The following is a 23,695-nucleotide window of genomic DNA, read 5'->3' as shown; positions in this document are numbered from 1 at the left end:
CTCCAGTCATAATATCTGGGCTCCGGCAGCTAGCAACGTTCAGGTTCATATGATACTCTTATTTTGAAAAACCAACTCCGCGAGTCATATGATATCCGCCCACTCCGTGTTTCACTTTCTTGAAAACAGAGCAGCGTTAACACAGCAGCGTTAACACAGCAGTGCGCCTACAGACGCAAAAGAAGTCTGTGATGTTTTTTTTCTTCTCACAACGAGTCCAATGCAGCTACATGCTTTGCACCGTCGCCATTCCTTTATGCCCACATCGCCCGAAATTAACGTTTATGTACCAATCACTACAACGTTAACGTAAGCTAACGAGGCAGAGCCATAGTGAACAGCACTGAGGAAAGGGAAATGGGGGGGGGGGGGGGGCACTCTCCCCTTCCCTGTGTGTGTGTGTGCGTGCGTTTGGAAAGACGACGGAGTCACTAGTCAGGACTCAGGACAGGAGTATATTATAGTAAACTGAGGATTACTGAGGATGGACAGATAATGTTGATATTCAAATATAAAAAAGTTCCGAGAGGAGTGGAAGTTTGAAGACGGACTACAATATGATGCGGGGGTGGTGAGTTGAAACACAGTGTGTGTGTGTGTGTGTCCCGACCCCACTTCTATGTTTCAATAAATTATTTGCATTTAAAACTATTAACGCTGACTCATTCCTTCAGTCCACTCAAAATTATGCTAATATTCCTTATGTTGTTTATGATATTAATTGAAAATAGCATATGAGAGTATTATATGTAATAATAACACATGGCGATATACTAAAAAGCTATTTATAATTTTTGGCTGGTAAAAAATCTGCCCGGCTGGTACTTTTAAAAATCTACCAGCCAAATGGCTGGTAAGTCAAAAAGTTAAGTTTGTTCCCTGTAGGTCTACGCAAGCAGCAAGCAGTCACACGTCCCTTCTCCAACTTAAAACTAACGTTATTTGAGTGAACATTTAACGTTATTATAACACTATTTTAACGTTAGTGAATTTGAATGCACATACATAGCTAGTTAAATATCACAACTTGTGTCATCAATCATTGGGGGAAACTAGCCAATAGCTAACGTTATAGATAGCTAGCCTAATAGCTAACATTATAGATAGCGAACGCTAACGTTTGCAAACAAAGCTAACGTTATCCAGTTGACATTACAGATCATAATAGCTATGATAACGTTAACAAAGTGAGCGTAGGGGTTAGTCAGAGTGTAGCGGGGTCGGTAGAGAGAGGCAGCACTTGATTTGCGTGTAACGTTAGTCAATAACATTGAGCAAGTTACATGACCGGCACTTCGGCCCGGGAGGGAGAACGCTCCCCTGTACTCCACTACTGTTCAGATGAACTCATTCTGCGCCACGGGTCAGGGCGCCAGAGGGCGCTATAAGGCCAGCGCTGTAAGTCAATCGGGCGCTTTGTTCACTTGCGAGTGCTTAAAATATATCTTATATTATATCTATGGGTCTAATACACCCGTCGGCTGTCAGTGAGTTGCTTCCAGTCAACATCCACGAAACAGATTGTTTTTTCATCTGTACATTTCCGTTTTATACCGTTTTGAATATGAATATAGTTTGGGTGCTTCTGAGTAATTCCAGGAAAAGACGTGATAATAGCCCTTCAGTGGAATACACTAAACACTAGGGATGGGTACCGTTCACATTTGAACCGATACGGTACCGGTACCTGTGAATCGATACCGGTACCCAACGGTACCTTTTTTCGGTACTTTAGTCTCTAAAAATGTAATCTACCTACCTCAGTTGTGAAAAAAATAAAATCCAAACTTCAAGTAACCACATTTTCGACCGTTTTTGGCTTGCCATTGCCCCGACTGCTTTGTTGTTGAATCAAGTCAAATCCTAAGTAAGCATATATTGTGCGTCTTACATAACAGCCTGTGGCTTGTTTACCGACGTCACATCCGGTACTCTTCTGTCCTCCTGACTGCGCTTGCTAACGTTAGTGTTACAAAGGATCAGATTAAACCGAATATATATATTTATTGATTGATATATATTGCATAATATTTGTATATCGTTTGATATCCCTTGTATATTCCTTGTACATATACACGGAATATCCCTTTAGCCTAGTACAGACCATAATATTTCATTCTCCTATTGGACAGCGGTCCACAGGCGCCAAGGCCATGCCTCCAGAGTCAGGTTCAAAGCCACCGTCAAGACATGTCTGTACATGCCCGGCCTTGCCCAAGAATACGAGACAGAAATGAGGTTGGCACTAGATTGTTCGCCGTGCATATAAATATGGCGCAGGTGAATACAGAAGTATGTTACCCAATAAGTTGAAGCCTCACCCACGATACTCCGTGCGGTGAAGTATGGCCTGTTTGGCCCCAAATAAGAGCATTGAGACCGCGTGCGAATTAATAACTGAATTGTCAGAGTTTGGCGCTATACCGTTGAGTGCGACATATTTCTATTAAGTCAGTAATAGTCTATTTGTGTATAGTGTATCGTGCGGCTAAAGTTCTACAGTGACCAGCATCACCAACGCTTCCTCGTATCAGCTAGAGAGCTTATCCAGGCTGGGCTGCTTTCATGGCGCTTTCACCCGAGGAGCCCTAGACGAGAACCGTGTGGACATGTACACTGGATTAATCTACTCGACGACTACATAGCCCTTTGCGGCTGGATTATATTTGCTTTTGGTCCTGTGATTAATGGAGCGGAGAATCGCCGACGCCTACACGTGTGTGGGATTTACCCTGTGAGGAGCCACGTCGAGTCTGCGCCTCAGAGAGCCTGAGGCAGGCTAGCTTTCTTCCCTGTGGATCTACAGGCTACGGAGAACAGCTGTATTCGTCTGTGGATCAAGATCTTATTGCACCGTCTCCCGTACTCGGAGTCTCCTTATCATCGTTGACCCAGGCTCTACTACCGACAGATCCTCTACCCCTGCTGGCTTACAACCGGGGGGACCCTTCCAGTATCTCCCGCTATATATTACTAGTGTACCATAGATATAATTCCCTAAGATTCAGGTTGTATAATTACCTCCTGCGTAACCAGAGAATGGACATTCATTATTGATTTGCCTACGCACATTCCTTTGCCTTATAAGCGCATCCAAAGTAAAATAGAGAAGTATATTATGTACCTTTTGCTGCAATAAATACTTAATTACAACTTTGTGTGGAACCGATTCATTGTGGGAAGTGTTCATCATATTTATATATCATGTACTGTATGGCCAGTAATTAAAGTACATAAGACGGTAGTGGTTTAATGATACCATACTTATCAATACAGTCAGGGAATTGTACCCCTCAGTTACAGTTAGGGAGCTAACGTTATGCCCGACGATTAGCTAACGTTAGCTATAACGTTAAATAAGTTACAAATATGTGAAACTATGGAAGGAATAAGCCGACCGCTAAAAAGAAAACGCAGCGCGAGCAGATAACAAAATAAACTTTCGAAAGGGGTGGAAGTTTGGACTCTTTGGAGCTAACGTTAGTAGTGTTTCAAGAGCAGAGGTGGAAAATGAGCTACACTTTCTAACAACCTGCCCAGTGTGCCCACTGTACCAAGATATCAGAGACATATACACTCCCCATGAATTGCAAACACCCAAAGAGTTTGAAAACATGTATTATGCCATTGACATTAACGTTCGTTTTGCGGTAAACAAAACGTGACGTCATCAGACTTTTTTAGTACAGAATTTGGTACCCATCCCTACTAAACACGTTGTAATTTTTCGCCTGATTATCGAATCTTCCTGAAATCAACGCTAGATCATCACTACCATCCTTCCTCATACAAGAATGAAAAGAGCCCTGGGCCCTCATTTATCAATGGTGCATACGCACAGATATGTGCGTAACCGTGCGTATGATCATTTCTAAGCAAAGTGTGTGACTTATCAATTTGAACGTGTGCTTGACTTTGTGCGTATATTTACACACAGCTCAGGGCATGCGTACCTGCGGTAGAATATGAAGACTGCAGTCTGCAGCACGGAAATAAGCTTTAGTGCATTACACTGGCGTGTTCTGTATAAGGGGACCCGTAATTCATTATAGTTAATTGTAAAATAGCGACAGTAGTGTAATTATAACGGGCTCACGCGCGAACAAGAGGTTGGCCTGCTTGTTTGGCACGGGGGGGGGGGGGGGGGCAGACGCAGAACACCCACCTCCAAACGCGATTAAATATTGTTTAAAATAAAAAGCGAAATACTATTATTTTGTGTCATGTTTCCAAATAAGATTGGTCACTCACAACGAAACGCTTTCTACTTCAATTTGTTGGTTAGAATAGATGACCTCCGTTGAAACTTCACTGAGACTAAGACAGTCTATTTGTGAGCTCCCGCACAGACGTGATAATAATAATAATAATAATAATAATAATAATAATAATAATAATAATAATAATAATAATAATAATAATAATAATAATAATAATGGCTTCATTTTATATAGCGCCTTTCAAGAGACCCAAGGTCGCTTTACATAGGGGGGGAAAATAACAAAGTTACAAACATAGTGGACAGACACAATGTATAAATATGATAGGCAGGCTATACATAGGCTACATGGCAGTGAGATTCATTGTTCTACTCTCGTATTATTGTTATAGTATATGCTATTGTCAAGAAGGAAGTACATTATTTTCAATCGTGGCTTTAATTCGTAGCCGGGAAGCAGTCTCCTATCAGCTTCATTAATCCCGACCCATCTCAGCCACAGCATAACTGAGACCGGCTATGGAAACAAATCATAAATACTACTGTAAATAAAATAGCCTAGGATAGGCTATAGCAAGGGTTTCCATTAGTGTCTTGCTCAAGGACATATTGACACGCTGCCCGGGAGGAGCGGGAATCGAACCGGGAAGCTCCGCATTGCCAGACGATTGCTCTACCTCCCAAGCCACTGTCGCCCCCTATGCATGAGCCTGGTCTTTTTTTTTTTTCTACTTTTTCTCCTCCTTTTTTCTGTGATTTTTCTCCCCATCCCAATTTTTACCTCTCGTGCCAATTCTCCCTCCCCTGTCCTGATCGTTGCTCGCATATGCCCCCCACTGGCCGGTTGTAGGGAGGATAGAAGCCTTGCATCAAATGTCCCCTCCGATACATGTGGAGGCAGCCTGTCACATCTTTTCACCTGCCAGCGCGGACTCTCATTTGGCGAGGAGTAACGTGTAGGAGGCTCACACTGCCCCCGCCATTTTCCTGACTTTGCTGTGCAGGCGCCCCAACCGACCTGTAGGAGTCGCTGTTCACAACGACCAGACTACCACCCTTCGACTTCCCACCCGCTAACTCTGCCAATCGAGTTAGTATGACGGCCGGCCCAAGCCGGAGGCAACGCCGACAGCCGGATTCGAACCCGGTGTCTCTTGCGTTGGTGACGAGCGCAATGTCCGCTGCGCCACCCAGCCGCCCGAGCCTGGTCTCTTTTGAAAGATAACATTCTTAAGTTTCTGATACAATAAAGAAAATTCACTTTTAGTGCTAATGAAATAGACTAAATAGAGTAACATAGGTCTGAACTTGAGTTGTAGAAAAACTTGTTACTCACGTTTTTCTGTAGTAGTTGCAATATCCAAAAGTATATTTCCAAAAGAAACTGGGTCCATAGCCTGAAATTTTGTGTAGTACATGTCCAAATATCATAAAAATACGTTCAGAAATGAGTGATATAGAGCGATTTTGGTAAAATGTGAGAAAAAAAAGGTCTGCAGCTTTCCATTTTCTCATAGACTTCAATGCATTCGGCGCATTTTTTACTTCCTGTTTACGCTTGTGACTTTTCACCTAGATCCCTGATTCACTCAACCCCATGTGGGGTATCATTGGAAAGCCACACTCATTGGATACAACCCTGTCCAAGAATTCTCGATCGCCAAATGATTGACGGAGCTAGAGCCTCGGGAGTGGTATTCGAAAAAATTTAAAGTCTTTGGCACACGCCTCACATGTAATCGGCATGTAACTCGAGAACCGCTGAACGGATTTTGTTGCCTGAAACGGCAATCGACAGGCAACAAATATGGCTTTAATTCTATATATATATTAGAGGTCGCCAAGAAGGCCCTTCTATTTTATATGTTCTGGCAACATATTCTGGTTAAATATGCCTCGTTTTATAAATGTGTATTGATAACATAGTGCTGTAATACATTTCTAATAAATATGCATGATCAAGTTCAACAACGTGTGCTTTTATTTTGATATTCCTTAATTCCACATTGAAATTCTGCGATAAATTAAGTGTGGGGTCGCCAAAAAAAAAAAGCATCCTAATTCCTAAATAAAATGGGGTCATGGTATAAAACAGTTTGAGAACCCCTGGTCTAGGCCAATGAATAATGTAATTAAGAGGTGGAATAGCTGAACTTGTGCTCTGAACTAGCCTGACACGGTAACCGCATCACCGCAATCCCTCGGTGTGTCAAGGCACCCGCGGATGGAGAACAGACAACCGCGGCAACCGTGGGGGAAAAAAAGGGGCATGATCATTTTTAACTCTGTTCATTAAATGACGAGACGTCCGTTTTCCAGTTGCATGAGCTAACTTCACGTTTCCATACAGTTTAGAACTCACAGATGAAATCAGGATTTATTTTCATATCCCGGACTCGAGCCACGAGAAAAGTCGGGTTAACTCGCCAACCGTTCAGCGCCAATCACGAGAAAACTCAGGTTTTAATCGTTATTTCTTTTATTAGCTATATCCATTAATTTTCATCCATCCAGCCTGATGTTATCATTGGGAATGGGTCTGAGCTCGCAAAAGGGCAAATACCTCCGCCTATGCCTTCCAGCTGGTATTGCACTCCATTGGAAATGGTGTAGTTTCTTTTCTGGGACGTTCCGAGCCGTGCGGGCGGGGTTTAGGTGCTCAGGCGAGGTAGGCCTTTGCAACAATGGCATGGAACAGTAACCCCGCCCGCCCGTTCATGTGTAATGCTCTGTAATGTTGGACGGACCTCCACGAGCAGTATTTGGAATGGCGATCAGATAATTGGATTATTTCTTTTGCATTACATCAGATACCAGGTAAGAACTCTATATATAAAATCTTGGGTTGATCTGATATTTCTTTCTACCCCGATCGAAGCTGTGTGTGTGTGTGTGTGGCTGTGTGCCGTTGGGTGGGAGGAGGTGGCCGGGGAGCCCCGCGGTCCAGGGCCCTCATTTATCAACAATTCTTAGAAAGTAAGGTTGAGATCCAAGGCAGCTCTACAATTTTTTAAAAAGCCTTTATTTATTGGCTTACATTATTTAGAAAAATCTTTTTAAAAAACCGACATGTTTCGGCCTACATGGCCTTCTTCAGGGTGTTGAGGCCATGTAGGCTGAAACATGTCTGTTTTTTTTAAAAAGATTTTTCTAAATGATGTAAGCCAATAAATAAAGGCTTTTTAAAAAATTGTAGAGCTGCCTTGGATCTCAACCTTTCTTTTATAAGCGAATCCTACCCCGGATTTAATCCAAAGAGCACCTACCTGAAACAAAATAAGAACGCTGAAGCCCTCTCCATATCCTCTGTTTTGTTCAAATTCTTAGAAAGTGTTCTATTTTCGTTCTTAAGCACAGAATTTAGAATGTGTGTACGTACAGAAAAATCGGGATTTATCACACGTGCGTAGACGTGTCCCACGCACACCTGCAAGTACTCTGTGTTGATAAATATCACTTGATCACACGGTTTTATGTATTTGCATATAGAACCGCCCGTAATTAACCATATACGGTAATGAAACACCCCCATGAAATGTGGAAAAGTGGACTAAACCGAGCGAACGCCTGGGAGAAATATGCGACATGTACACGGTGATGTCGGAAACAGTCGGATATGATATCTATTAACTTCCTAAAGACCATTGCTGCCTGGGCAGCGCAAACACTAATAAAGACCGTTAACCACTGTTTGGCGTTGGTGTCATTAATAATAACCATGCTGAAATATGAATGCCCCTTTTCGCTTTGTTCTTTTAAAGTTCGATTACCCAGGGATTAAAGTTCTCCGTCAATTTTCTACCTGCATGGTTTAATATGATTTGTAGAGGCATACAATCTATTTTGATGTCGGTATTAGGTATAGCCTATATAAATTATATATGCATAGCCTACATTATGCAACAGTAATTTGCGCATAACGCAACATGTCACACAGAGCCCCGCGCCTGCATACAGTAAACTAACTTGATCGTTAATATAACTGTTGTCCTTGTATCTTTACGCTTATGAAAACATTAAATAATATGTATAGGCTATAGGCCGTCGTTTTGCCTTAATAGCCTATATTCTCAAATGGCATTTAATGGCTATCCGCTGTGGGCTATCTCCTCGCTGACGGACCAGTATACCTTTATATCATATCATTATTCCTATGTCTCCAAGGAATCGTGGGGCTCTGGGGAATAAAGGTTGGGAAGTTAACCCCTAATTGCACCCGATGAGCAGGTTGGCACCTTGCATGGTTGCCTTCGCCGTCGGTGTGTGAATGTGTGAGTGAATGGGTAAAATGTGAGGAACAAAATGTAAAGCGCTTTGGATAAAAGCGCTATATAAAAAAGCAGCCATTTACCATGCATGTGCTATAAGTATAGTATTTGTATTTGGTTTGCAAAAAAAGGTATGCAGTCCTCAAGTTAAAGTTAAAAAATTGCCACTTTTGGGGGCGCCAGTTAAGAGTTTTTTTTACTTGGCAATGCACAACCACTGTCACCTACCCACAACCCCACTTTGGGTCGCGACCCGTAGTTTGAGAACCGCTCGCCTAGACTTTATTTTTCTTTATCTCTTCCCCCCCCCCCCTTTCTCCATGTATTATTCCCTCCTAGTCTGATCTGTCGGCTTCTTCTTTTAATACACCTTTTCCACCACCTCTCCCTTCTCGGTAAGCTTCTGCAACAATACATTTGAGGTATAATTAGATCTTTAATTGGAAATTATTGACAGTTTTGCAAGTTTGAAACGTCCATGTTTTTTTAATCAGATAAATGTAATAATAATCCATACAAAATATTTAATGACGGATTAAGAGATAAGTAATATTTAGTCAGTCAAAACACTAACATCTCTCAATTCCAATTGGACACTACAATACAAAATACGGTAATTTTGACTATTTTGAGTTTTCTGTGTACACTGAGGAAATAGGATAATTCAGATAACTGATCAGTAAAAATGTTTTTATATATATTTCTTGTCACAAACATGGAGATTGGAAAACCAAATGTATTAAAGGCGCAGCGCACCTGAATGGCATTGGGTTTGTGGGGGGAAAAATACATTTGACATTGTGGTGGAAATAATTAACTTCGTCCATAGTTGGTTGTTACAAATGTATTATCATGGCTCATTTGAATTATTCCACAACAGGTCAAATAGGGGATTTGGCTTGAGAAGACTCAATGAGCCCCTGGCCGGGGGTGGTGGGGGGTCCATGATGAGCTCCCCGAGACACAGAATACGTCAATATTTTATGCATGGCAGGAAGCGGTGTGGCCGTGTGACCAGGTAACCAGGTTATACCGGAAGGGGGGGGGGGGGTTACTGATTGATCAGGGGACAAAGGGATTGATCAAGGGAGACGGGTGTGGGGGGGCGATGACAAATGGGAGGGAGGGGAAACATACAATTTCTACCACAGACATCTTTCCAGAAATCCTGACAGGGCTACTCAAGATAATCCACAGACCTCATTTCATTAAGAAGTATCACGTGGGTTTTCTTTGGTAAAAAAAATGTCTGAATGAAACTGTTCACAATGAGGTCTGTGGATTATCTTTAGTAACTGTCAATTAAACTACATTGAGTTTTCACCGTAACCTACATGTAAGAATAATAAAGATTTTTTTTTTTACTTAATTGATAAATAAATTAAAAAAAATAAATTGTAAAACCAGTCAAATCTATGAAGGTTCTTTAAATCTATATATGTTACGACTAGGTATAGGCCACCTATGACACATTTCACATTTATTATGAGGTCATATTAGGGATGGGTACCGAATTCGGTACTTTTGAGGTACCGAACCGAAACACGTCGGTACTACCGAGTATCAATTCAAGTGAGATACAGAAAAATATATATATATATATTTTACCTTTTTTCTTTTCATGTCAACGTTCACACGCACAATATATGCTTACCTAGGATTAGACTTGATTCAACAACAAAGCAGTCGGAGCAATGGCAAGCCGAAAACTGTCGAAATTGTAGTTATTTGAAGTTAGGATTTTTTTTAAGACTGAGGTAGGTAAATAAAAAAATTTGAGACTAAAGTACAGAAAAAAGGTAACGTTGGGTACCGGTATCGATTCACAGGTACCGGTACCGTATCGGTTCAAATGTGAAAGGTACCCATCCCTAGTCATACTGTGGGCATAATGGCAGAATCAAGTTTCAAGTTTGTTTATTAGTTGTCATAGTAAAATACAGAATACTTTTCCATGAAATGCTTTTTTCTGTATGAGCTCCTGGGAGTGTGCTAGATAAAATAGATAAAAAGTATAAAATAGAAAAAGTCAAAAGTACATAAACTAAAAGTGTTCAGTCAATATACATACTGTATATACAATACAGAGTAAAAAAGAGTAACAGTGAGATACAATGCAGAAATGCGATGAGGTACAATGTAAGGTGCAATGAGGTATGAATTGTAGTGCAAATCTCTTTACTAATAAATATAAAGTGTGTTAAAGTGTCTAACGTGAGTAAAGTGGGTGTTACGGTGAGTGTTTATTTAAAGTGAGTGTAGATGATGGGTTGTTACATATTGTCGTTGAGCATCCTGATGGCCTGGGCTGGGGATAGAAGCTCCTTCTGAGTCTCTCTGTACTGGCCATGAGACTCCGGTATCGCTTGCCTGACCGCAGCAGTTAAAAGAGGCAGTTGTTTGGGTGACTAGAGTCTTTGATTATTCTCTTAGCCTTGCCCCTGCAACAGTTGTTGTAAATGTCCTGGAGCGTGGGGAGCCCACCTCCAATTGTGCGTTCGGCACACTTCGGAATGAAGTGGATCCAAGTAGATGGGCAATATAAAATAAGTTAATATCACTATAATCATCTGGATTTTTTTTCATGTGAACATTATGCAAAACTAGGGCTGGGCGATATGGCCAAAAACGTTATCGCGATACAATTATAAAATTATTTTCATATCACTCGATATCGATAATTATCGTCGATATAATTTCTGTCAAGTTTAATTAACTCAGGGGTCAGCAACCTTTACTATCAAAAGAGCCACTTTTCCCCCGTCCCACAAAATAAAATGCTCAGGGAGCCGCACAACTATTTACTCTTAAAATGAAGATAAACACGGTGTATAACGTTTTATATATCCCCAAGCATACCCCACATTTAGCATAAAACGCCTAACAATTGCATACCCAAAGTAATTTGCGATTTATTATACTTTATACTTATAGCACACAGTTGGTTGCATTAATGGGATTATAAAGCAACAAAAAGAAACATTTTGACTTTTTATTGCTGTTTTTACCTGTATAACAAAGGAAAACCTCAAACTCTTATGAAGAGGGAAAAAAATACTGGCTGTGTAGACATATTTTTAAATAAAACACAGAAGAGGAGACAAAACACTGGTGTCTGTAGACCGACTTTGAAATAAAACCCTGAACTATTCAGGTATATTTGAGTCCTTCCCTTATTTGTGGAACATTTATAAAATAAAAAGTACCGTACTTTTCGGACTATAAGCCGCGGCTTTTTTCCCCATTTTTCGACCCTGCGGCTTATATAACGGTGCGGCTTATATGTGGACCAAACCCTAAAATATTGCTTTTTTTACTGCATTGAAATGTTATTTATCTGTTCCCTTATTTGCTAAACTTAATACAACTTGTAAATGAGTTAATTCTTGTTATTTGTCCGACAGTATTGTGACAATCCCCTCTGTGCACGAACCCTTACATATGGTAATTAAACATTAAAACACCTGCGGCTTATAGTCCAGTGCGGCTTATATATGTACACATCATTCAATTTAGCTGCTGCGGCTTATAGTCGGGTGCAGCTTATAGTGCGAAAAGTACGGTAGTCCACTTTGAAAAAAGACTACCATGTGTAGACCTACTTTGAAATAAAACACAGAAAAGGTGAAAAAACACTGGCATCTGTAGACCTACTTTGAAATAAAACCCTGAACTATGCAGCTCTATTAGAGTCCTTCCCTTATTTGTGGAAAATCTATCAAATAAAAAGTAAATTTTTCGTTGTTCGCAAATTTCGCACCACATATCAGGCATACAGGTAAGCCTTAGTTTTGTTGACTAAATATCTTAGTTGATGAAATATGTTTTCATTTCAGTGTCACAGTATGACATCGATCTAAAAAAAAAAAAAAAAAAAAGTAAAAAATCTTTTTTTAATAATTTTTTTTATTTTATTTTTTGGGGCCAGGGAGCCACAGCTGATTGGCTAAAGAGCCGCATGCGGCCTCGGAGCCGCAGGTTGCCGACCCCTGAATTAACTTCTTATGCCCGGCGCCGATGGACGGGCTATTAATAGACTCACTTGTTTGGCTGCTGCGAATGTCTCAAGTTGATGTCGCCATCAGTCCGCGCACGTTCTTCTAGATTATTCTCATAGATTATTATATTCCACCAGGGGGTAACCTACCGCCACTGGATCATATGCATTATAAGAATGGAACTAACAGTTAGCCAGAGCAAGCGGTGTATCCCATGACAATGTACTATCACCCTAAAATACTGCGTTCCGCCCCAATACATTGCAACCGTGGCCTCAGAATTCACGCCACACACCCACTCCGCACGTAAACTATAAAATAGCTGCGTGCAAGCTAATGATCCTAGCCAGCCTTGTTTCCAATGTACTAACTATCACCCTAAAATACTCCGTTCCGCCCCAATACATTGCAACAACGTCCACGGCATACCCCACACTACTCGAACCGTGGCCTCAGAATTCACGCCATTTACATTTACATTTACATTTAGTCATTTAGCTGACGCTTTTATCCAAAGCGACTTACAAGTTCTGTACGACAAGCCATCAGGAAGGGCACAACTCTATCAGCTGAGCAACAATGTTCATCAAAGTGTTGAGTGCTACAGTGTAGGTTAGTTTATTAGGACAAGTGCATGACAGTACGGTTAGTTAGGGTTAGATTTTTTTTTTTTTTTTTTTATTCAGATAATGGTTGAAGAAGTGCGTCTTTAGCCGACGGCGAAAGATTGGACGTGATTCGGCTGTCCTAACTGGGGTGGGTAGTTCATTCCACCATTGTGGGGCAAGGACTGAGAATAGGCGACTTCTCTTTGATGACCCTCCCGGAGCTTGGATAGGAGTAGGTCTGAGGCGGCCAGAAGATGCAGAGCGTAGGGGTCTTGAGGGTGTGTAGTTAGAGACCATTGACCGGAGGTAGGCGGGAGCGGTTCCCTTTGCCGCACGGTATGCTAGGTCGAGGGCCTTGAAGCGGATTCGTGCAGCAATGGGGAGCCAGTGCAGGTCCCTAAGAAGTGGGGTGACATGGGCCGACTTCGGTAGGTTTGAGATCAGGCGGGCCGCTGCGTTCTGAATGAGTTGAAGAGGCTTAGTGGCAGTGGCCGGGAGGCCAGCGAGCAGTGCATTGCAGTAGTCGAGGCGGGAGATGACTGTTGATTGGACGAGGAGTTGGGTGGCTTCTTTTGTCAGGAAGGGGCGTATCCTTCTGACGTTGCTCAGGAGGAATCGGCAGGTTCTGGTCGTCGCTGCGATGTGAGCAGAGAAGTTCAACTGGTCGTCGAGGACAACACCAAGGTTCTTGGCGGTCGGGGACGCAGTCACAGCTGCATTCTCGACTGTGATTGAAAGGTCGGTTAGGGGGGAGGATTTGGCCGGCAGGTGGAGCAATTCTGTTTTGCTTAGGTTCAGTTTGAGGTGGTTGGACGTCATCCAGGCTGAGATGTCGGACAGACAGGCCGAGATCCGCACAGAGACGTGGATATCTGAGGGAGGGAAGGAGAGGAAGAGTTGAGTATCGTCGGCATAACAATGGTAGGAGAAGCCATGAGACGTGATAATGTTACCCAGTGATTTAGTGTAGAGGGAGAAGAGAAGGGGTCCTAAAACCGAGCCCTGGGGGACGCCACACACCCACTCCGCACATAAACTATAAAATAGCGGCGTGTAAGCTAATGATCCTAGCCAGCCTTGTTTACTACCCAGAGGTGCACCGCAGGTCTCCTTCGCTGTCGCCATCTCCTTCACTGATTGGTTGTTAGTGCGTGTGCTCATATCCAAGCTTGGAAAATCGATATATAGAAACTTTGCGACCACGTTTCATGTTTATTTCGAGGAAATAATTTATCGCGATAGTTATCGTTATATCGCCCAGCCCTATGCAAAACATAAATGTAAATGCATGATGATGTAAAATGTGATATAAAATAAATCTTGTTATTTTCAAATGACATCTCCTCAAATATTGAAGATCTAATTTTGAGAGAAATCTTTGAGTTAACACTTTGATCGCCATGGTTAAATTCATAATTTACCATCCCTAGCCAGCTCTATTTGTCTATGGAGAAGTTCCCCTTCTTTGCAGGGCTATAACTTTTTAAATTCTATTGTTAAATTGACATTATTATGGCCCATTCAATGTCCTATATCCATTGTTCAGGGTGTAGCAACGTTATACTTTTTCATTCACATATTCATACTAAAATATGGTCTAAAGTATAAGTATGTTTTTATCGTTTTCTGCAGCTTTCTCCAGAACTTGATTTATAGCCCTAAATGCATTATATTGATGATCAAATACAGTTTGGTAGCGATCGGTGCCAGATGAAAAATTTCAACTGGAGGTACTTCTAGAAGTTACTACGTATCATCTGATATTGACCGGATGGGCGGGGGGTCGTTTATAATTCCGTGGGCAACGTTATATCATTTGTCTAGTGTGGGTCATATGGTCATCAGAGCAGTTTATATGGAACACGTTAGAAAATAACGCTGGATCTTACCGTATCTTCCTCGCGCCGTTGGACGATCAGCTTGGAGTAGACAGTTTTCGATTATGGGATGTTGATATAGATTAACCATTTCCAGGTTGTATAATACTATATACGTCCAAATAACGTTGTTTATTGAGTTAGGGCGAGCGATTGATTATCCAGTGTGTTGAGATGGAGTCCGGCTAACGATCGCGAGTGCCCGGACGAAATATGGATGAGCACTTCCTGTTTGGCGCGTCACTTCCTGTTGGCCGATCTGCCGATCGGCCACCAGATGGCGCTCTTGAACCGTTAGACAGTTGAGTGGAGCTCACCAGTACATCTCATGTCTCCGGAGGAGAAATATGATTTCGATCACAGATTTTTGAAATATTGATATCAAAGACGAGTTACGGCGTCTTCGGCAGAATGAGCATGGCGAGCAAAGACGAGTTACGGCGTTCCCGGCGATTAAAGTGTTAATATGCGGTTGCTATTACTCATTTATATGACAGAGTTGTGCACATCACAATACGATACTGATATGATAAAGGATAATGGTGAATGATCGCCACCACAGCCCTCCCAGTAGTGCAGTAATGAGCAGACTGTGGGGACAGAGGCCCGCAGCTTTAGAGGCCTATAGGCCATGTGACTAGACTAAACAAGCCCCCCTCTCTATCTCTCTCTCTCTCTCTCTCTCTCTCTCTCTTCTCTCTCTCTTCTCTCTCTCTCTACCTCTCTCTCACACTCATTCTCTCACTCTCACACACACAAACTCTGTTCCCCTCTCCCTCCCTCTCTCTCTCCTCTCTCTCTCTCACTCTCACTCTCTACCTCTCTCCCTCACACTCATTCTCTCTCCCTCTCACACACAAACTCTCTCACTCTCTACCTCTCTCTCTCTCCTCACACTCATTCTCTCTCCCTCTCACACACAAACTCTCTCTCTCTCTCTCTCTCCTCTCTCTCTCTCTCTCTCTCTCTCTCTCTCTCTCTCTCTCTCTCTCTCTCTCTCTAACATGCAGAATCCCTGTACTGGGCTAAAGTGGGCCAAGTTCAACAGCTGCGTACAGATGCCTGCAAGCAATTATAGACATCCACATGCAAAGCTACATGGGGGGGGGGGGGGGGGGGGGGGGGCAGGAAGTTACTCTAGGTCGTTTTACTCTGTTGCCATAGTGAAGACAGCACTCTGCATCCTGCTTGAAAAGGTCAGGTGTCTGTCTTTTGTTCATTAATTATTTTTCCTATTCTTGTTCACCATTGGTTCGCTACAGTTGCCAAGGTGTAAGGTGATTGTTCTTAAAAAATATACTATATAAACTAGAGATGTTCCAATACCATTTTTTCCTTCCCGATCCGATTCCGATACCTAAGCTTAAAACAGCTACAGATACTGTTTTATATATACTGTTTTTTAGTAATAACTAGAAAGTAATGGTATTTATTCAACAACAGGTGATTGTATAGATTAGTATTAGTATCATTAATCAATGAGTATGGGGCTGCGGCACTGCAGATATACCGTACTCCAATGATCCGCACGGACATTAGACGGTGTTCCACTCGCTACCCAGTCTGTAAGCTAGTAGCAGATAGAACGTTCATGTTGTGATTTTCGATGCAAAATAAATATTCAACATTCTCTTTTGAGACTCCGCCTCAGACTCCTATCCTTTGGCACTTGGAACTTGCTGTACTTTGCTTGCAGGTCTGCAGCCATTATTGCTGGATTATGAATAGCACCAACTTTAGCCAAGGTACCGTTATCAAGCTAAGCTAGCTGTCTTCGCTCGTCTTCCCTGCAAGGTTTTCTCAATTGACATTTGATAACGTTAGTCAGCTAACGCTAGTCAGTAGCTACTTGACTTAAATACTATTCACCGTGGGTGCATTATTGTTGATAGACGGACAGTAATGTCAGGTCCTGGAGAAAGGACAGGCGATCATCTGATTTGATGTAATGTTAAAGCGGATGTTGTTCCAACTAGCTAGCTTTTCAACTAATGCTACAGTATAATAACACCAGCAAGCAAAACACATCCGAGCTCCCCGTCACACCGCTCTGTCTGGGACAATGGAATTTAAGAAAGTGTATCTGCTGTTAAAATGACAAACAGCATCACACTTTAAAACACGTTCATTTTATAATCCTCACTCTCCGCAGAAGATAAATTACGTCATGGGATCGGAGGCTAGACTTTCGGCATACTCGCCGATACCGATACCAGAATTTTAGGCAGTATCGAGGCATTTCCGATACTGGTATCGGTATCGGAACAACTCTAATATAAACTATAAAATATATATATATATGAACTTGAAGCGATATGATTATGAAGGATACAAATTTGATGTTTTTGTTGTGTTCCATATTCAGGTTTCTTTGCATTACAACTTGCATGGATTGTATTATCAGTGTTGCAATCAGAAAAAATTTGTTCCTTTAGGCCTATGTTGTTGTTATTATTATTATTATTATTTTATATTAGTTTATTTTGGGCAGAATTCTAGATTTAATACTAGATTCAGGCCCACTGTTATGGAAGTGTCTGGTTTTTCTGCTTGATGGCAGACCATGTGAAACCGACCCTTGCCCCGGCCCCACACCACCCCCCACCCCTGTGACACTGCCACTACGCTTGACCCTCACACACCCTCACACCCATGTCAGCCGTTTGATTTGTGTCCTGATCCATCACTTCCCTGCTCTGCAATGTCCTGCTTCATTGTTAAGAGCCAAGGGGGAGGAGGGCCAACCTTTATTCACCAACATACACACACACTGTCACACACACACACACAACCACCTATGTCCAAACGTACAGGGAAATGCAAGGTCATTAATCTTTCTCCCTTATCTCAGCAACCCCCCAAGCCCCATTTTATTCCCTCTCTAGAGTTTGCTCTTCTTCTCGTTTGTTTTTTTGTTCAATACGTGCACATTCACGCACTCCCAGTGGTATATCTCTATCCATTTGCCTCAGCTGTATCAAGTCTCCCTCTCTCTGGCTGTCTCTGTGTTCAATACTGGAGCAGAGAAATGGTTAACCTGCGAGCGGAGCCGACCCCACCCGCCTTCCAAGTGAAGCCCTCAGGAGGACTTTGTTTTCAACTGAACCGCCTTGACCCCAGTTAGTCTGAATCACTCTGTGTGCTTCACTGCCTCGCTCTTTATTTTAATGTTTGATGTCTCTGGATAGAGGGAGGGAGAGAGAGAGTTAGGGAGAGCCAGGGATTTATTTTCTTTTTTGGCCAATGATGTGGGATGCTGCATAGATGGTTAGTTTGCATGGAGGTTAGCTGGGGTAGTTTGTATGAATAACAGGTTAGCTGAGGGTAGTTTGTATGGAGAACAGGTTAGCTGGGGTAGTTTGTATGAATAACAGGTTAGCCGAGGGTAGTTTTTATGAATAACAGGTTAGCTGAGGGTAGTTTGTATGGAGAACAGGTTAGTTGAAGGTAGTTTGTATGGAGAACAGGTTAGCTGAAGGTAGTTTGTATGGAGAACAGGTTAGTTGAAGGTAGTTTGTATGGAGAACAGGTTAGCTGAAGGTAGTTTGTATGGAGAACAGGTTAGTTGAAGGTAGGGCTGGGCGATATAATGATAACGATAAATATCGCGATATATTTTAATAATCGATATCGAATATCTATCATATATATTTTTGTGACCTGCAACAGGGCAGTTTTAAAACCAGAGACAGTGGACAGACTTGTCTTTCTTGCCTGCAACTTAAAGTAATGGCTTTGCTTGTCCAAATGACAATACTGACCAAATTGAGATTTATTTTTCTCTTTTATTTTGTTTGCTTTCTAATTTAAAATACAGTTTGAAACCGTCTGTACACAGTAGGCTATGTGTGCTAGCAGAGCTAGACTCCAGTCACGAGTCACGGTGCACATGTGCGGTGGTTTGTCCACCAAAAAAGCGCCAAAAGATCGAAAATAAACTAGCAGAGCCAGAACTGTTCAACTCCCCTGGAGCCACAGCCAGCAGAGAAGCCAGTTTACTTTCGCTTTTAAACCAGCTGCAGCCTGAGAACTGGAGTGTGAGGGGATATAACACTAAAGATGGCGGCAACGACAAAGAATTGCTGCAAAATAAACATACATCTGTTGTTTAAAAAAATTTATATTTTTTTATACTTATAACAATTTAGATAATTATCGATATCGAGAAATATAACATTATCATATCGTTATCGCGATATGATTTTTTGCCATATCGCCCAGCCCTAGTTGAAGGTAGTTTGTATGGAGAACAGGTTAGCTGAAGGTAGTTTGTATGGAGAACAGGTTAGCTGGGGTAGTTTGTATGGCGAACAGATTAGCTGAAGGTAGTTTGTATGGAGAACAGGTTAGCTGAAGGTAGTTTGTATGGAGAACAGGTTAGCTGAAGGTAGTTTGTATGAATAACAGGTTAGCTGAAGGTAGTTTCTATGGAGAACAGGTTAGCTGAAGGTAGTTTGTATGGAGAACAGGTTAGCTGAAGGTAGTTTGTATGGAGAACAGGTTAGCTGAAGGTATTTTGTATGGAGAACAGGTTATCTGAGGGTAGTTTGTATGGCGAACAGGTTAGCTGAAGGTAGTTTGTATGAATAACAGGTTAGCTGAAGGTAATTTGTATGAATAACAGGTTAGCTGAAGGTAGTTTGTATGGAGAACAGGTTAGCTGAAGGTAGTTTGTATGGAGAACAGGTTAGCTGAAGGTAGTTTGTATGGAGAACAGGTTAGCTGAAGGTAGTTTATATGGAGAACAGGTTAGCTGAAGGTAGTTTGTATGGAGAACAGGTTAGCTGAAGGTAGTTTGTATCAATAACGGCCGGGTTATCTTGAGGGTAGTTTGTATGGAGAACAGGTTAGCTGGGGTAGTTTGTATGGAGAACAGGTTAGCTGGGGTAGTTTGTATGGAGAACAGGTTAGCTGGGGTAGTTTGTATGGAGAACAGGTTAGTTGAAGGTAGGGCTGGGCGATATAACGATAACGATAAATATCGCGATATATTTTAATAATCGATATCGAAAAATAGTTTTTTTATTTTTTATTTTTTTTACCTGCAACAGGGCAGTTTTAAAACCAGAGACAGTGGACAGACTTGTCTTTCTTGCCTGCAACTTAAAGTAATGGCTTTGCTTGTCCAAATGACAATACTGACCAAATTGAGATTTATTTTTCTCTTTTATTTTGTTTGCTTTCTAATTTAAAATACAGTTTGAAACAGTCTTTTCCACTTTTTCTCCCATTTTCTATATTTTTCCCCCATCCCAATTTCGTATCATCCAATTCAACCCTCCCCTGTCACGGACGCTGTTTCTTGCCTCCCACAAGCCGGCTGCAATGTGGACTAAGTCATACATAGCACAAGTCCCCTCCGGTACTTGAGGTAACAGCAGTCGCATCTTTTCACCTGCGCAGCTCGATCTCTCAGTGGCGAGGAGTAACGCATGGGAGGCTCGCGCTGCCCCCGACACTTCCTGATTCTACTGCGCAGGCGCACCAACCGACCTGTAGGAGTCGCTGTCCACAACGCCCGATCCCCACCCATCAGTTTCCCACCCCCTAATACGGCCAATGTGTATTAGTACGGACGACCAGCTAAACTGAAAGCAAATGTGGAGCGCTGGGCTCGAACTGACGAGCCCAGCGTCTCCAGCATTTCGTCGCGAGCGCCTTGCCCACTACGCCACGTAGCCGCCCGGAGAACAGGTTAGCTGAAGGTAGTTTGTATGGAGAACAGGTTAGCTGAAGGTAGTTTGTATGGAGAACAAGTTAGCTGAAGGTAGTTTGTATGGAGAACAGGTTAGCTGAAGGTAGTTTATATGGAGAACAGGTTAGCTGAAGGTAGTTTGTATGGAGAACAGGTTAGCTGAAGGTAGTTTGTATCAATAACGGCCGGGTTATCTTGAGGGTAGTTTGTATGGAGAACAGGTTAGCTGGGGTAGTTTGTATGGAGAACAGGTTAGCTGGGGTAGTTTGTATGGAGAACAGGTTAGCTGGGGTAGTTTGTATGGAGAACAGGTTAACTACCGTAATTTTTGCACTATAAGCCGCACCTGAATATAAGCCGCAGCAGCTAAATTGAATGATGTGTACATATATAAACCGCACTGGACTATAAGCCGCAGGTGTTTTAATGTTTAATTACCATATTATGTAATTAGCATTGGGACACAATACTGTCGGACAAATAACAAGAATTAACTCAATTACAAGTTGTATTAAGTTTAGCAAATAAGGGAACAGATAAATAACATTTCAATGCAGTCAAAAAAGCAATATTTCGATTTTTACATTTTCTGGGTTTGGTCACGTCAAGTCACATATAAACCGCACCGTTATATAAGCCGCAGGGTCGAAAAATGGGGGAAAAAGGCGCGGCTTATAGTCCGAAAATTACGGTAAGTATAGTTTGTATGGAGAACAGTTTAACTAAGGATAGTTTGTGGTTACTAGCTGCCCTCCCTTAGTCAATTAGTGTCTCAGTTAATGCAAATGTTTTCCCCCTGTCTATTAGCCATTTTGTCAGTTTTTTTTAATCCCTGTAAAATTATAATCTCTGGTATCACAATAATATTTACAACAAATATGCTTTTGGTCTTTGAAGCACAAGATTTTACTGCATCCAATTGCAGATGTCCAACATTTGGTGATTAATTTGTCTCATTACAGTTGCAATGTAAGATAAGATATTCCTTTATTGATCCCATTGGGGAAATTCAGGCATCATAACAGCATGGGGGAGGTGGGAGGGGAGGTACAGGTAGTAGAAGAGGACATACAGGTCACAGAATTATAGTACAGTGGAGAAGTAAAAGTAGAATACAAAGTAAAATATAATTAACTCTAGAAGTAAATCTTTTTACAAAATTTCAGACGGAACCTTATCTTACCAAGATTCACGATTGCCTGTGGAAGTAGAATGTCTCACTGTGGCCTTTTCTCTTTTCCAGAGAACTTCCAGACGACCCCAAGACGGAATGGAGTATCTCGTTGGTCTCTTCTCTCGTCGTGGAGCACGTGAGAGCTCGCTCCATCAATGTGGTAGGTTCAGTTTAGTTTAGTTTATTTATTTATTTAGCACATAAAAACAGTGCTAGGAGGGAACGAAGCCCAAAGGGCTTGTACAAAGTTCCACTCCCGTCCCATCAATGTCCATGATCAAATATGAATGCAATGTTGTAGTCGAGTCACTACATCTCGAGTCTGAGTCGAGTGTCGAGTCCCCAGTGTTCGAGTCCGAGTCACCAAAGAAGAGCCTGAGTCCGAGTCGAGTCCCCATTACCTTAGTAATCGAGGGCCGTCAGGGCGCTGCTTCCTCTGCCACATGTCTTTAAATTAGATGTGAACATGTATTGTGCCGTTGACATTAACATGCGGTTTCGTTTTGCAGTAAACAAAATGTGACGTCATCTGACTTTTTTTCTTTCTTTCTCATAACCGAAAGTAGGCACCGTTGGATCTCACGTGAATCACGTGTTTCGGTAGGTACCTTTTAAAAGTACCGAATTCGGTACCCATCCCTACCAGTTATCCACAGCGATCCTGTCCCCGACATTACCGGGCGTTACACATGAACGGGCGGGCGGGGTTAGTATTCCATGCCATCGTTGTAAAGGCCTGCCTCGCCTGAGTATTTAAACCCCGCCCCCACGGCTCAGATCGGCTCAGAAAACACACCAGACTGTTTCCAATGAAGTGCAATAGCTCCGCAAGGCAGTAGAGGGCGGTGTTGACCGTCTGCCAGCTCAGACAGGGTCTGAAGGGTCTGCAGAGGCTGCAGCCATGAATTATGAATAGATATAGCGAATAAAAGAAATAACGATCATAAAAACGAGTTAAATCGTTTTTGGCGATATTAGCATGGCGGGCAATAACGAGTTAACTCGTTCTTGGCAATTAATGTGTTAAGGCGAAGGGATGATTAGGTGGCCTTGATGTCAGAGACCTGATTGGGAATTTGGCCAGGAACGTCGGGGGAACCCCAACCCCCTACTCTTTGCGATAGGCGTCCTGGATTCTTTAACGACCGAGATTCAGTCAGGACCTCGGTTTAGGACCAGGGACCAACTAGTCTAACAGTAATTTATATGCTTATCAATCATGCCCATTCGTAGTTGTTTGCTGCAAACCATGTTTCCAGAGATGTTGGGTTTTCATAACGCGATAATTTGCTGTGTAATTAATTAATCTAATTAACGTGATCAACTGACAGCCCTAGTATATATACGTGGTTGGCCTCCAACGGTCGGATCCCAATAACGTATATATACGTGGTTGGCCACGAAACGGTTAATGCCAATATCGGTAGGCCGATAATATCGGACATCCCTAGTCCAGATTTAAATAAGTTAAAGGGGAATGCCCTTTAAGAATTTACATGTTCTCCCTGTGGCCGCTATTGCACTCCATTTGAAACGATGTGGTTTGTTTTCTCGGCCGAGCTGCGGCGTGGGGGCGGGTTCTGAACACTCCGGCAAGACAATCGGTCACCACAGTTGCCTCGACGAGGGTCCCCGCCCGCCCGTTCATGTGCAATGCTGGATAACGTTGGACACAGGATTGCTGTGGATATTTGGAATGGCGATCAGATAATTGGATTCTTCTTTTTGCAGTACATCAGAGACAAGGTGAAGCGCTGTTTGCCGGAGTTTCCTGGGATTACACAGGATCACTCTAAAACTATACTCCTATTCACCACGGTATAAAACGGAAATGTATGGATGAAAAAAGTATCTGT

At 42.3% G+C, this 23,695-nt stretch overlaps 1 protein-coding gene across 1 annotated transcript in view; it reads left to right on the top strand.

The window, feature by feature from the left end:
• Positions 1–23,695, top strand: part of pigl (phosphatidylinositol glycan anchor biosynthesis, class L) — a 67,453-nt gene that overhangs the window by 30,292 nt on the left and 13,466 nt on the right. Inside the window, exon 3 of the mRNA XM_084319716.1 lies at positions 21,909–21,999. Coding sequence (XP_084175842.1) covers positions 21,909–21,999 — 91 coding nt within the window. The remainder of the gene's footprint in view (positions 1–21,908; positions 22,000–23,695) is intronic.

Source organism: Notolepis coatsorum (genome assembly GCF_963971535.1).
Source record: "Notolepis coatsorum genome assembly, chromosome: 8".
NCBI lineage: Eukaryota > Metazoa > Chordata > Actinopteri > Aulopiformes > Paralepididae > Notolepis > Notolepis coatsorum.
Note: the sequence above shows the minus strand (reverse complement) of the source record. Positions and strands in the feature narration are given on the sequence as shown.